General features: G+C 42.4%; 1 protein-coding gene across 2 annotated transcripts in view; it reads right to left on the bottom strand.

Annotated features, from left to right (window-relative positions):
* Nucleotides 1-15,213, bottom strand: part of CSTF3 (cleavage stimulation factor subunit 3) — a 91,087-nt gene extending 75,874 nt beyond the window's left edge. Inside the window, exon 1 of one of the 2 annotated variants that reach the window (XM_074997628.1) lies at nt 15,028-15,213. In XM_074997628.1, the coding sequence (XP_074853729.1) occupies nt 15,028-15,057 (30 nt within the window). In that variant the 5' untranslated portion in view covers nt 15,058-15,213. The remainder of the gene's footprint in view (nt 1-15,027) is intronic. The other variant, XM_074997630.1, reaches the window with a different exon arrangement.
* Nucleotides 15,214-16,264: the final 1,051 nt, after the last annotated feature.

Genomic DNA, 16,264 nt, shown 5'->3' with positions numbered 1-16,264 from the left:
TTTGATTTTAATTAAAACTCTACAACACAGTTATGTAGTACTAGCAATTGAAGTGCTAGGGAAGACATACTCACACATGGAAAAATGGTGGAAGGGGATGGAATTGTAAAGAGAAGAGAAGTTAGTTGTTGCTGGAGTTAGTACGTGCCCAGGGCTGCTGCTGCTACACTATCAATCTCAAATCGAAGGTGCCATGGTAATAAGGCAATTCAAAGCAGGCTAATGAGGCGCTAACGTGCATATTCAGCACCTCATTAGCAAAATAGCAACTGCATAAATTTCAAAGTGCAGACTTCAAATTGCAGATTGACAGTTCCAAATAAGCACCCCACTTTGTCATTCCCTTATTCCCACAGAACTAGATCGAAGTAAGGGAATGTCAAAGTCGGGTGCTTAATTTTAAGCTGTTGTACTTCTTCACCATCAATCTGCAATTTGAAGTCTGCACTTCAAAATATACATGGCCACCATTATGCTAATGAGATGATGAATATGCACATTAGTGCCCGATTAGCCTGCTTCGATTGCCTCATTACCATTGCACCTTCGACAGGAGAGTGATAGGGTAGCAGCAGCCCAGGACAGCAAAAAAAACAACACCACTCTGCATTAAGATTTTTAACATGAGTCTCCCAGGACATTAATGACAACAAATTCACAGCTATTCATTTTGGGATACAAATACAATACCCAAAAGCAGAATAGAAGCATACCTAAAAAAGCTACAGTTATGAAACAGTATTGATTTTAGTAATTTACTGATGGACTTCAGCCCTTGTACACTGAGTGGAGTATAGGTCATCTACAACTCTCCTCCACTTCACTTTGTCTTGGGACAAAGCTTCTAGCTAACTCCATGAGTACCTGTTAGCCGATGGCCAAGGATGTTTGGTGAGGTGCCAGCTATGCCCGTTTTATACCATCCGTGACTTTAACCGCTAGGACGCACTGTCCCTTCGCGGCAGGCAGCCCGGGCTAGGCTGACGGATGCCCCACGGTCCTAAACACCCATGACTTTAACTGCTAGAGCTCAGAGCCCCTTCGCAGTGGGCAGTCAACACTGACTGACAGGCACCCCAATGGCAGCACTAAGAGCCTTTCCACACCCATGACTTTAACTGCTAGAGCTCAGAGCCCCTTCGCAGTGGGCAGTCAGGATTGACTGACAGGCGCCCCAAGAGTTTGCCCCGTGGAGGCGGCACAACTCAACGCTAGGCTCTTAGTACTCTCACCTAATGGCCAGGCTTTATAGCCAAAACGGCTGAGGTTCTTTAATTGTGTTGGCTGCTTTACAGTAAACCAGAGAAACAAGTCAGGCTTATGCACAAACGGTTACCAAAATTTATTAAACTAGATTCTAATCATGTGGTTACAAAATTGCTAGTGCCTACTTATTTAAATGTATAGATGTTACACACACAAACAAGTTACAAAACTGAAGCTACTATCCCAAAGAAAGAAAACAAAGTATAGAGCTCTATTTCAAAATATGTGTACACTAAAGATAGGAGATCAGGTGTGGGTGCTTCTTACCCTCCTTGCATCTCTCGATTCCAGCGGTGCCAAGCCAGGATCGGTCACTCAATTCCACGGAAAGACGAATAAGAGACAAGGCTTAGGGACCCTTTTAGCTGCAGAAGCCTTGGGAGGCTGTCCCTTATCTGACCAGCAGATAGAGAGTGAAAAGCACTCAAAAATCATGGTGCTGTAGGTCCCATACTTATACCTCTGTACTCCTTTATTCTCTTTCTCCTTTCTTATGCCAAATTGGGGCTGGTCTGTCTGGGTGACGCCAGCTCTCGCAAGAGTAGTTTACACTTGCAAGGGAGAGAAACAATAAGTTTCGACTACTGGACATTCCTTTTATTAGGGTAAATATTTTCCCACCTAGGATGTTGGTGTGTGTGCATCATGTTATTTAGTAGGGGCTAAGAGCCATGTCTGTCACAGCTTCTCTGTCTGCTGTGAGCCTAATCGTTGTATATGTTCCCAGAGGCACATTGTAGCAGCACACCTGTGCTTCTCACAGCTTCAAAGGCTGTGCTGGAATTTATGTTAAGTGCCCTGTTGTTTTGGCTCCCTTGTGTTCCCAGCAATGCTGGTCTGAGAGGGGGCTGGCTTGTCTGGCTACAGTACCCCAGTTTCTGTCCTTCAGTCTCAGTAAATCTTCTCCACATTGTCCGAGGTCTTCCTCTTCTGCTTCTTCCTTATGGGTTCCATGTGAGAGCTTGACTGACTATGCTGGATGATGGTTTTCTGAGGATGTGGCCTAGCCACCCCCACTTTCTTCTCTTGAGTTGAACATCAAGTAGTTCTTGTCCTACTCTGTTCCCAAGCTCCTCCTTTGTGACAAAGTTTTGCCATTTGATGTGAAGGATGTACCTCAGGCATCTGTTTATGAATGTCTGTAACTTGTGATTTGAAGACTTTTTAGTAAGCCAGGTCTCAAATCCATACAAGAGCACAAGCTTCACATGTGTGTTAAAAAGCCAGTTTAATCTTTGTAGATATTATTTGTGATCTCCACATGGGACACAGAGTCTCAAATGCAGCTGCTGCTTTCCCTTATCCTGGCACTGATTCTTGTCTGTTCCTCTGTCTCTGCCCAGAATACGTCACAAGTAGGTGAGCTGCTCCACATCTTCCAGGTCATCCCTTCCCAGCGCGATGGTGTTGTTGGACTGGTTGATCCTACTCGTCTCGGTCTTTCCCTTGTTAATGTTCAGTCCAGTCATTGCGGCAGTTTTGTCTAGCGTTGAGATCTTTTCTTCAATGCTTTCATGTCAGCATGAGAGGAGGGCAACATCATCAGCAAAATCGATGTCCTCTTGCTGTTTAAAAGTGTTCACTGACTGCTCTGTTGATGGCCATTTGCTCTGCTCATAATCCAGTCCACTGTGATCAAGAACAGGAAAGGTGACAAGAGAAAACCTTGTTGCAATCCTGAGAGTACGCTGAAGAAGTCTGTCAAGAAACCATTGTGAACAACTTGGTATGTCGATGGTTTCTACGCTGAACAGATCAAGTTAATAATTTTGGATGGGATGCCACAGTATTGCAGCCATTTCCACAAAGTGTCTCTGTCAACGCTGTTGAAGACTTTTTCAAAAAGTCTATGAAGGTTATGTATAAGGGTGGGCCCACTTATAATAAAACTTATTAAAAATGTGACTGCAGGTGATTGCAAAGATCAGATATTTAATTTGTCACATCCCTACTTTTTCAAAGTTCTGGCTTACTATACTGTGTATTTGCTGGGAATCACAAAGTTTCCATGAAAAGTCAACTTATCAGCTTGCTCTATACTTAAAATTTTCAAGTCCAGTTTTACAGCACTTCCAAATGGATTCTTTCTGGAAGATACATATGCAAAAAGTTTGGGTTTTGCATTTGGAATGTACGGTGAGGTCACTTAAGCAAAGCTCAGCGTACACGTTGAATGGCTTTCATCCAGCACCCTCCAGACCTGACCAGGGCTGAACGGGAAAATTTGCCTGAACATATGTAGTCAATATTATCTAACAGCATTAAGAACACTTTCACTGCTTACTGTGCTATTACAAAACATTTAGGAGTAAACTACAGCTAAACAACAGCAAACAACACTGAGAACCAGGACTGATGGCTGTTGACTAAGGGACCATGGGAAACTTAGCCACAGACATGATAAATGGTCATCTGGCTAACTAAAATCATGACGGATTATGGACGCTGCCAGATTAGAGAGATTCTACTTGTACAAACACCGTTTTTTTGCTTTAGTGAAGTTATGAAATGTATTGCCAAAATTCTGCACTTGACACACTCAGGCTATGTCTACACGTCCCCCAAACTTCGAAATGGCCATTTCGAAGTTTACTAATGAAGCGCTGAAATGCATATTCAGCGCTTCATTAGCATGCGGGCGGCAGCGGCACTTCGAAATTGCCGCGGATTGCCGCCGTGCATCTCGTCCAGACGGGGCTCCTTTTCAAAAGGACCCCACCTACTTCGAAGTCCCCTTATTCCCATCATGGGGACTTCGAAGTAGATGGGGTCCTTTCGAAAAGGAGCCCCGTCTGGACGAGACGCGCGGCGGCAATCCGCGGCAATTTCGAAGTGCCGCTGCCGCCCGCATGCTAATGAAGCGCTGAATATGCATTTCAGCGCTTCATTAGTAAACTTCGAAATGGCCATTTGCGTGGCCATTTCTAAGTTTGGGGGACGTGTAGACACGGCCTCAAGGTTATGAAAGGAAACTATACAGCACTCGGTGTTGAAAATTCCTGAAGTTATTAATGGAATGTAAAGACAACAGAATATTTACAGTGTTATGTGAAAGCAAAATATATCACAAAATAGCAATGCTGTCTATTCAATACAAATTAAGTCAATTTAACTGGTCAAGGAATTTTTTTTTTTTTTTAAATTTGCTGTTGGCAAGTACAGTACATTCTTTCACATCCAGCAATCTAGCATCTGGAACACTCAAATAACTTGCATTTAAACCATAAGTAAATTTTAGTTATGTTTTCCATAAGTACAGTGTTGTGAAAGTAAATACAAATAAATACAACAGACACAGTATAAGTTTACACTGTACAATGCTACTGTTGTTGGTAAATAAAGTACAGTAAACCCTCAATTTAATGGATCCTGAATTAACACACTTTGGAAATAGTGAAGGCTGTCTGCCACACCCCAACACACCTAATAAACGCCAGTGACTCACCAGAGCCACCACTTCTGGAGCCACCACCACTGTGGCTAGGGTCACCGGAGGGAAACTTAGTTTCCACAGGAGTGCCCAGCCTTGGGCGGGTGCTGAGCAGCTCATAGAAGGTGAGCCCAGAGACTCCATAAGCAGTCTAAAGAGCCTGCTGTCAAGCTCTCTCCCCCAAGCCTGCTCCATTCCTCTTAGATCTCTGATGGAGCGCTCCCTAGTGTGACTTGCCTAATCTTGTTTTTCTTTGGTGTTATGCAGTGCTAGGTATGTCTCTCTATTATCTGGAATATTTGAATATCCAGCAAGTTCCTGGTCCCAGGGCTGCTGGATATGAAACAGTTTACTGTATTGTTTGTTTAGATGATGCTACTGTGAAATTAAAAACAAATAAAACTTCTTAGTTTGACTATGCTACACAAGCACTAAGACTAATCTTATTTTATGAGAAACAGGATCTTTTTTTTTTTTGTTAAAAGCCCAGGGGTAGACTATGCCACAGTAGCCCAGCCCTAAGAGTGACCCAGTAGGTTTACATAATTCAAACAACAGAGCAAGATGACAGTCAAATTTGAGGGTAAGAAAGAAAAATGACAAACCTTGCTGTTGTCCTGAGGTTTTAGCCCTTTAAACATACAGTCTTCCCCCACCTTACGAGGGTAATTCGTTCCTGAAAAACCCCTCTTAAGAGAGAATTCTCGTAAGTTGAAAATGTAATTACCATTAATTTCAATGGGAAAAAATTTTGTGTGTTCCTGAGCCCAAAGATTTACACCCATTTATCCTAAAACACCACCAAATCCCATCAAATGCGGTGCAAGGGGGTGGGCAGGGCAGAGGGAGGCAGCCCGGCCTGAACGCAGTTTAGGCTAAGTGGGGAGGGGGGCGCTGCTAGGGGGCTGCACAGGGAGCTAGGCAGGCATAGGGGGGCTCTGGCTGGTGAGGGGCTCTGCCTCACTTATGCGGGGCTGCACGGCAGAGAGGCCCCGCCGGAGGCAGCTGAGGCTGCAGCAACGATTGAGCCAGGCGCTAAATGGGAGGGAATGCCGCAGACAGTGAGCGGTGCCCGAGGCACAGCCACACAGGGCAGGGGGCAGCAGTCCCCTAGCTGCCCAGGGGGTCAGCAGCAGCAGGGCTGGGATGGGCTGCATGCCCATCATCCATGTCTCGTAGAGCGGCATGATCTACTGCCGGGACTCAGACGAGTCTACCTCCCTGCACAGACTGCCACCCTCTTGCAGGGTGTCCCTCCCCCACCCCTCCGCGCGTGGCCTGTTCGTCAAGACCAACGCGGCCGACTCCATCCCCTCAGTGCTTGCCTACCAGAGCTGCTGGCCTCCAAATCTGTCCTCGTAAATGCAGAGAAATGCCTTGTAAGCTGAAGTAGTGGTATTAAATGAAACTCCTTGTAAAGTCGAATTCTCATAACTCGAATGGGCGTATCTCAGGGTATGACCATATATTAAAATCAATCTGACCTCTCAAAATGGTAAAAGTTCACTCAAATTCCCTATATAGCTACAGAAGAAAACACAGGAGGCCAACTGGTAATTGGTCTCTAACTGCAAATGGATCCTGTTCACTTCACAATTTTTAATTTAAGTTACAATTTCTATTTGCCATTTAGAAATTAATCCAATTCTTAATTTTGTCACTAACATTTCTAAATATATTTTGAATGAAGGAACTTACATTTGACTATTTCCTATTTGACAGAAGCTGGAATCAGGACTACAAAAAAATCCTTTCCTCAAGTAGAGGAGTCTTCCCCATTATTGGTGCCTGGATTCTACAAAAACAAAGTCTGATGCTGCCTGATGTTGGAAGTAAGACACCACCACCTACTCTCAGATGGAAGCTGAATATGCAGTTCTCTGGAAAGGCTTTCTTGGGTAAGGGCAAAACTTAAGTCCATGAATTGCATTGTTCCTCTTTACTACACCAGCTTCAGCAGAAGTAAAGAGGTCCAAATTGTCCCAGTATTGTTATATCATTAGGTAAAGATAATTAAAGAAACTTCAAATTAAAGATCACAAGATGCCTGAAAAAACAGATGAAATAGTACTAAAAATATTTTTTCATAATGTGCTTGGCAAGCACTTGCATATGACCACTTTCTCCTATAGAGCTAATGAAGCCCCGATGTCAGTTACCCATGTTTAACTATACATACAATTAAACTTACACAATGGAATTACAGAAGTATAAAAAATAAACATGCCTGCTTGCAGTTAGAGCTAAAATTAATCAGTTTCTCCTTTTACTGGTGTGAAGGTGATTTTTTTTAAAGGAAAACAAGGGTCAAATGCTACAATGAGTCTGGTTTGTGTGGAGCAAAACAAGGCATTTCAGTGCTGAACTCTTGAGTTTTCTTTCGCAAGTCACAAAAAATAGTAACAGAGAGGCAGCCCTAATAAGACAAGCAAGCAGTCATGTAACATTTTAAAGACCAGAGAAATAATTTTAGTTGTTAAAGTGCTACATGATTGCTTGTTTTTTTCCAAAGAAAAATTCATTGATATCCATGTCTACATTGCCATTAAGAGCATATTCAGCCATCTGAACCTCAATCTCCTAATCCCATGGCACAACTCCAAAATGTGTAACAAAATCAAAACATATACAACTTGTTCACATTTGAGCTCAATTTGCATTTACTGAGATGTTTGGCAGTTTAAAATCTCTTATTCATATAGTTTAAATACAGTTAAACTGATTCAAGTGCACAGGACTAGGGATGTTAATGACTAACACGTTAAGAGATGGTGCAGATTCAGCAGCCCCTCACCCACTGCAGGCAGCGGGGTTCCTCCAGCCCTGAGTGGCGCACCATGACTAGAGCAACCCTCATCCACTGTGGGCCAGGATCAGCAGCACCACAGGCAAGGGTGCTAAAGCAGTCTCTACACACAGCCAGCCCAGCTAAGAAGTGCTGTGGACAGGGGCACTCTAGCTCAGCCTGAACAGCTCATCCACATCGGCTCTGGCTGCCAAAAATCTGATATATATGTTGTACCTAAAAGTTTAGTTGCAGGCAGGTGCTCTCCAGCTTGGCCAGAGCATCCTCCACCTGTGGCAGGGGGGTAACCTTCACCCATTTTAATCAGTTAACAAGTTTAACCAGTTACCTAAACAGGATTTTACATCCCTACACAGCATAGCTGTTTAAACAGTTATTTACAATAGCTGATTTGAGCTTTAAACAAACAAAAAAAAAAAAACCTACTGTGAACAAGGCCATATCTACGCTCAAAGGTTAAGTCAGGTCAGTTACATCACTCGAAAGGGAAAAATCAGCACACGAGCAATAAAGTTGACAAAGTCCAACTTTTAACAGTACAGTACAAATTTGGACTCTACTTATTTGAAAGCTCTGAAGAAACTGAATTGTGAAGAAGCAAGTAAAGCTCATTCCTCACTCCCTCCCACCCCATGAGGTTATTCGACACATTTCAGCTTTTGGACTTTTTCTCCTTCTTCATTTCTTCCTAGTACACCTAGAACTTATTGATGACAAAAGTAACATATCAAGTAATTGGTTACGAACAGTTACATGGGGGAGCATAAATAACTGCCTGCATAACCAAGACAAACTTCAATAATGGACAGTTTTAGATACACTGTAACTAAAGTCCCCACCACCACTTCACATGGTGTTGGCAAGCGTTTTGTATTATTTTAAATTCTTCCACTCTTTTGTGTTGACGTTCCAAACACGTCTACACTTCTACCAGATCTGCCTTCTGCTCACTCTCAATACTGTCAAGTTACATTGTGCTTGCCAACCACATCACTCAAGACTGGAGCCCACCCATTTGCGGTCTTCAACAGGTCATCACTCAAGACTACATGGCTTTCTGCAAATTTACAGCTCACACATTTATGTGGTTGAACTAAGCTAAATAAAACTAACATTGCATATTGAACTGGAAATGGAAAAGGCAAAAGAAATGATGAATCCCTACTGTAAAACATCTAGTGGGACTGTGTCCACTGATTCTTGTGCCCAAAATGAACCAGGTAAGGTATAATTGACTGTATATTTGAAGGGGATCTATTTCTTCTACCAAAAACATGGCAGACAAATCTCTCTGGACGTCAGACAAAAAGTTACAATTTTGACTTCTTAAGCTTTCTTAGAGGTCTCATTGCTGTTGTATCTGAGTATCTCATGTTCAATCTTGAAATAACTATGAAACAAATGACTTGCCCTGGATCACATAAGGAATGTGTGTCAGAGCTGCGAACAGAACCCAGATCCTCAAGTCAATCACTGTCTTAACTTTTTGGGCTCCAATGGCCTATGCTATACAAACACAAAAGGATAAAGTCCCTTCCCAAGGAGTTCACAAAAGCAACATAAATGTAGAATAAAGGTAGCAGGGTGAGTGTAACAGTAGTAAGAATCACACAGTAGGAATCAGGTATATAGTCAGTGTATGTTAGTACAGTAGCATAACTTGGTAATGTTTAAATTACAAAAAACACCCTTCCTTAATATCACACACACCTAACTACCCATGAATTTGGCCATGAGTTAGCCAACTGTTACAGCAGAAAAGGGTCCCAAGGAGGCAACTGAATGAAATGAAGGTAGAAGAGGAAGTCTGAAAATCGTTTTTAAAGAGACAGATTTGACTTATTTAAAATCAGATTTTTAAGTTACATACATTTCTCCTTGTAAAAATAAACCTATTTAAAATTGTATCTGAAATTATGACAACCTATCTTAAGGCCTAAACTTACCATATTCTATTAAAATTGTTTAAATTTAATATTCAAGCCATACATATTTGCTTCTGAACGTTAGTAAAATCAAACCACTAAGTCAGTGAAAGTGAGTGACTAAGCATCTGGAATCAGTTTATTGAAGTGCTGTTTTCGACAGCAGCTGACTTTTATGCAGATGAAGAGGGACTATTCTCTTCATCGCAGTTTATTCATCTCGCTCAGTTCAAAGGTAAGAAAGACTGGGAGTTGAAAAACAGAAAATCTTGTTTTCCCTCCTTCCATTTATGAGTAATGGAGGATATCTACTGTTTGTCTTGGGAACCAAAAACAATTCATGTCATTGATTACCAAAGATATTTCCCCTTTAAGCAATAAGTTCTAAAAATAAGACTGTTTTGATAGTCTCCTTCCACATCTCTAGCAATTTACTTTTGCTTGACCAAAAAAGTTAAAAATGCTATTTTTGTGCATTTTTGAAATTGGAGTTCAATTTCTCTCCAAACTGAATATGATACTTCCTAGGCAAACACACAAATATCAGGAAAAAAAATAAAGAAAAGCCATTACAATTTTCTAACAAATAAAAACAGAAAATATTAAGCATCAGAATAAATGTTATCCTACATAACTGCTTACATGCGTTCACAGACACAGTACCTGCTGTTCTGATGGATAAAGCACCAACTGCAAGTGAAGGCCACATACAGTTACACAAGGGCTGTGTTTTCACTAGCATTCCTCTTTTGAAAGAGGCATGCAAATGAGACAATCAAAAATTCAAATGAGGCATATATTTACATATCTGGTACCCCATTTGTCTATTCTTCTTTCAAAAGAAAAAAAGCAGTGTATACATGGCTCTTTCGAAAGTTAACTCCATCTTCCTTTAAAAAAAAAAAACAGGAAGGGTTCTTTTGGACATGGGGATTATTTTCATAAGAACTGCATCTACGTTGCTTTTCTTCTTTCAAAAGAAGCTCTTTTGAAAGAATATGCAAATGAGGTGCCAGATATATAAACCTGTGCCTCATTTTCATATGTCTTTCGAAACAGGAATGCTAGTGTAGACGTAGCCAAGGTGTTTTAATGGATACTAACCAATGACAATCAACATCTCTTCAGGAAAAGAACTAAAAATAGCATAAATACAAGACTAAAATCAATTATTTCAATGTTTTTGGCTTCATGATTTAAGCCATTATTAAAATAATCCACCTTTAGGCAGTGGTTTTACAGATTACATTAGTGTTTTGCGTGTGCGTGCACGCGCACGCGCATGGAAGGAAAAAATGTGTGTGGGAAAAGTGGACAAATGGATATCCCCAGGCTAGTGCTATTGACAAAGCAGATAAGAGACATAGATAGAAGGCAAAAGACGACAAGCACAGAAGGGCAGAAATCCAGTGGTTCGAAGGTCATCAAAAATGAGACGGAAAAGGGGAGTGAATATAAAAATCAAACAACATGTGAAATGATCAGGTTTTCAGGTAAAATGACCTCATACACCTGTACTTTGCACGAAATGGAGAAAATTATACGTGTCAGATTCAAGCTGAAGTACCAGATGCGAGTTTGTTAGGTGGACAGTGAAACTGAGGTTGACAAAAGAATTGACAGATTAGGATGTTTTGTGGGAAAAGGAACTGTCTAGTGGACAATGCTATATACAGACCTTCGATTCCCCAAAGACCCGCAGCTGCATAAGGATTTGGACAGACAGATCCCCTAAACAGAAAGCTGTCACATCTTTTTTGCACTGAGTGAATGCTGGGTGCAAGACATGACATTGAGCCCACGTAAGTTTAAGTTGTCATTGAGATATCTAGGACCATAAAAGAAAGAAGCAACCTGACAAGAGTCACCAAAGAAATAAAAGTAGAAGGAAAACAAGGCAAGGACAGTCTCACTTAAACCAACAGAGTTCTAAAAAGGCAACTAACTGTATCAGCAGAACCTAAGAGTTTAAGGAGAGTTAGACTGATATTAAAAAGGCTTCGAGATTTGGCCAGAACAGTGAAATTCCTTGGTAAAAGCAGTTTCAGCGTACTGGAGGAGGGGAGTGCATTGGCTGATATATTTAATCACATTATCCTCAGTGGTTTCATTTTTACCTCAAAACCAAAACTGAATCCCAATTACATCTGGTACCCTGATAAAATTCTTTACCAACTGCCTAGTCCCATACTTTCAGTTTCTGAAAATATTAGTGCATATAGCATACAATTCTGAACAGGCACTTCTAAATTTCATTCTGTTACAGATTCTTCATGTTGCACATCCATGCACACTGAGTCCTGAAGTTCCCTTGACCTCGGAAATCCTGCACCTGACTTCATAGGACTATCCCTCCACTTTCCTTACTAGTCTCTTTTCAAAGCTAAGAAGTCCCAGTTTTAGTAATCTCTCCTCATATGGAAACCTCTCCACACCCGTAGCCATTTCTGTTACTCTTTCCTGAACTTCTTCCCCATTTCAATATATTTTGCAGAGGGGGGCAACAATATCTGCATGCAGTATTCAAAATGTGAGGGTAACATGAATTTATACAGAAGCAATATATTTTTTGCCTTATTACCTCTCCCTTTAACATTTCCAACATTCCTAGCTGTGACTATCATAATTTTATATCGAAATTAGATCAGTACGGTAGTCCCCCGGATTACGTGAGGGTTGTATTCCATGCAACCCTAGTGTACCCCAAATTTTGCATAAATCGGGGGGGAGGGAGTTGAGCAGGACCTACAGGGGTTGGAGCAGGGAGTTGGCGGGCATGGGGCCTAGAGCCTGAGCCCTGCACACCACGCCAGGGGGCTAGAACTACGCACAGGTTGGAAATGGGGACCCCTGCACAGTGAGAGGGGAAGGTGGTTTGAGCCCTCCTAGCTGACTGAAACAGCAGGCATCTTAGGGGCTAAAACCCTTCTTCCTACTGTCCCAGAACAGCGCCACTGTCAGCTTGAAGCAGCACGCCTCTGGGAAGGAGGTTTTAGCCCACCTAGCTGCCCGTAGCAGTGGGCAGCTAGGTGAGCAGAAAGCTTTCCCCCTACCTTCCAAGAGTGGTGCCTAGCACTGCTCTGGGAAGGAAAGGGGAAGGGGCTCTTAGCCTGCCTAGGCAACTAGGCAATCTGACAGCCCAGCATCTTCAAATTGTGAGAAACGTGTGTTAAAGTGAGTTTTGCGCAATGTGAAGATGCGTAAAGCGGGGGATTCCTGTATAGGATCATCAGAATTCCTGCTGCAGTGAACTTAACTTGTTGGCAACCATATCCATTGTAAACAGAGAAACTGTAATTAAGAAACTTTTTTTTTTTGGTTAAAATAAGAAAACTGCTCTATTTCAAATAGTCGCAGATGGGTAACCATGTTAGTCTGTAGCTTCAAAAAAAAAAAAAAATCATTGAGTCCTGTAGCACCTTAAAAACTAACAATATTATTTACTAGGTAATGAGCTTTCTTGGGCAAGACCCACTTTATAATATTAGGTCTGATGTGGGTCTTACCGAAGAAAACTCATTACCTAATAAATAGAAGTGTTGGATTTTAAGGTGCTACAAGACTGCTTGTTGTATATTTCAAATACTTTATTAGATCAATATTGCTATATATTTTTGTGAAGTATATTTTAATTAAACTTGCTTTAGTTTGCTTTACAGACATACAAGACTTGAGAGCTTTATGTTAAGATAGATAATGGGGTCCCCTTCACCCATTATCCCCCCCATCCCAAGAACTGGCGTTCCTACGAAACGGAGCAATAAGTGGAGGTGATGGTGCTGAGACCTGCATTGAAACTTCTCTTAACTCACACATCCATTTAAATTTAGTTCACTAAGGCTACAACTACACTACCAGATAAATTGAATTTTATTAAATTTGATTTTATAATGCTGGATTTTATAAATTTGATTTTCAGTATCCTCACTTCCCCACAAAGTTGCGTGACTGCTGCCACACTGAATGGCCAAACATTGACTGCAGCAGTGCATTGTGGGACCCTAACCCAGATTCCTCGTCCCTGCATTCTGCACCTTCCCCTGCAGGGAAGGCTCACCCTGCTACCTGGTTTCCGGGTCCCCACAGCTTGGGGAAGTGGGGAAATGGACCAGAGCTTGGTGCAGCAGGGAACCAGGTGCAGTGGCACTGGTCAGTTTTCGGGCTCCCATGAGTAGCAGGGAGCCAGGTGCGGCAGCGCCAGTCAGCCTCTGGAGGCAAACGAATTCAATTTTATGACATAGCGCTTCCACACCAACCTTCATTTGAACTTTTAAATTCAAACTTGACGCTGCACTCATCCAGTTTCAACGACGCTATATTAGCGCTCTCTAAATCGAGCTCAAGGTATTTACTGTGAAGATGGTCACTTGGTCCAATCAAACTAACTGCCTTAAATTTGAATTTAGCTGATAGTGTAGACATAGACTAAGAATAGATAAGCAGAACCCTCAATACGTTTCATTATGCATGAAGTCTCCATCTCCTATGAGATTGTCTGCCAGCTACAGAAACTGAATTTCCACACAAAACGAGTATGGACTGAAAATATAGCTCTGACTTTCAAGCAGATCTTCAATACCAAAAAAAGAGAAAGAAAAAGTGATGGTAAATGAAGGAAGCATTTCATAATAACACCAGTTCAAAGAGGCATGATGTAAAGTACCAGATTGTTATCTACTTACAAAAACAAAAAGAAAAACAAAGCAGAAATAAGTTAATGAAAAGTTATTTATCCACCAAAACATATTAAACACACAATTAAGATTATGTAAAACTAGTTAAAAGGAAAATAATTAAAAGGAAATATTTGTCTCACAAAAAGCAACAGGGACTAGATTCCCTCCATCAGAAAACTGTCCGGGGAAGACAAGAATTTGCAGAACGAGTACATTTCAATATTTTCCTTCCTAAACGCATTTATTAAAAACATTTTATAGCACGCTACTCTTCTGAAATTTAGAAAGTCACAAAAGGGAACCATCTCTTACTGTAAGCCCAAAATGTAAATACATAATACAAAAACCAGTAAGTTATTTGGACATTCATGGTTTAATTGGGTTTCAAACCTCGCTTGGAGCCTGAAACGAAAATACTACTGTGCAGAAAATCCAGAAACAGGAAGTGATTGCACTTCCTATTGTCCAAGATGAATCGAAGGGGAGGGAAAAAAAGTACTTACCAGTACGAACAGCAAAAGTAGACTTCAAAAAAAATAGCTTTTACTGGTCTAAAAGGCCAGCATGTACCGTGAGCGCCTGCAATGCGTTTCTCAGCTCTATTTTGTTAAAAACTGGAGACTGCGGTTTCGTACACTTTGCAGGGGAAAGCCAAGACCGGGCCCACTTGATTGTACCTCCATGCCACAAGAGACCAGCGAGGCCGGGAGCTACGCCAAAGAGCAAAAAGCCTCCCGCGGCTTCAGCGCCTCGCATGGCGTCTCCCCGGCGCTCCCGTGCACGCGCCCAGCGGCTCGGCAGCCCCCTCCCCAATCAGAGAACGTCCCGCCAAACCCCTCATTCCAGACCTACACAGTGCCCCCTTCGCCGCAGCCCGCCCCAAGCCGCCACCCGTAGGGGCTTGGCCTCGTAACTCCCGCTCACCTGGTCGCCAGCGGCTCCCTCTCCGGACATGGCGCTTTAAAACGAGGCCGAACAGCTACCCCTGAAACTGATAAAAACTCTTTAAAATGCGGCCAGCGCTGCGGCAGGTACCCCCAACCACCTCGGCCGCCGCCGAGTCCAAGAACCTAGGGTCCAGGGAACAAAATGGCTGCCTAGCCGCCCCCAAACGGCTGTCACCGGAAAGAGGGGGCAAGAGAGGTGGAGCAGTGCGGCGCGAGGGCTGCTGGGAGTAAGGATCCGGTTGTGCGCGCGAAGGTCGCTGGGAGCGGTGAAAGCGTAGGTACGTATTGCAGAGACTATCGGAAAAGGAGACGGAGCTGTGTGTCACACACATCCTCTGACCTCAGCACGTTGAAGCGAGGCGGAAGTGATCGAACTGGGGGTGGGCTCGTCCCATGGAAGGAAGCGGAAGGTGGTTTCCTAAGGCGGGCTGGCTGGAGTACCTCTCGCTTTCTTGCCCTAGTAGTTGTGTTTCCTGAAAAGTAAGCTGAGTGCTTGGGCGGTCACCTTAAGAGCAGAGCGTCCACAGTGTGTGTGTTGGCCGTTGGCATTTGCACATGGCTTAGTGCACGTCACAAAAGTTATTCTGGACATGGATGGAAAAAAATTAGAACGTTCTCTCACAGTGGTGATCTAGTGCGTGGAGACAGAGGCGGCTATGGATAAAAAAATTATGTCTGGAACGCTCCATGTATGCGGATATTTGCTTTATATCTATGGGTATCTGTATCTCTGGGTATGGATGCACATTACCCCCAGTCATTTTTGCAGATGAGGATGCAGATACCAATTCTGTATCTGCAAAGGGCTCTACATTTAGGATTTCTAGTCTTATGTAAAAGTAGAAAATTAGATATTATGGTATAATTAACTAGCTTGTTAGTATCATGGTGGTTCTTCTGCACAGCAGCTTCTCTAAGCGAAGCTGGCATGGTAGCCTCTGTAAGAAAAGTGTTAATAATGTTAACCACCAGTGAATCAGTTTTTTCTCTTAACTGTCCCACCTCAGCCAAGAGGGACACTTGGGGTGCGTCTACACTACAGCAATCCTTTGAAAGAAGTTCTTCCAGAAGATTTCATCTGAAAAAACTTTCAGAAGACCTCGTTCACACACAAAAAAGCAGATTGGAAAAAAAAAATGATCTGCTCGTTTGATAAGGAGCGTCTACACAGTGCCCACTCTTTTTTGAAAAAGTGGGTCAGGAATTGGAAAATT

This window comes from Carettochelys insculpta, chromosome 6, assembly GCF_033958435.1.
Source record: "Carettochelys insculpta isolate YL-2023 chromosome 6, ASM3395843v1, whole genome shotgun sequence".
Taxonomy (NCBI): Eukaryota; Metazoa; Chordata; order Testudines; family Carettochelyidae; genus Carettochelys; species Carettochelys insculpta.
This window is presented reverse-complemented; position numbering and strand designations above follow the sequence as displayed.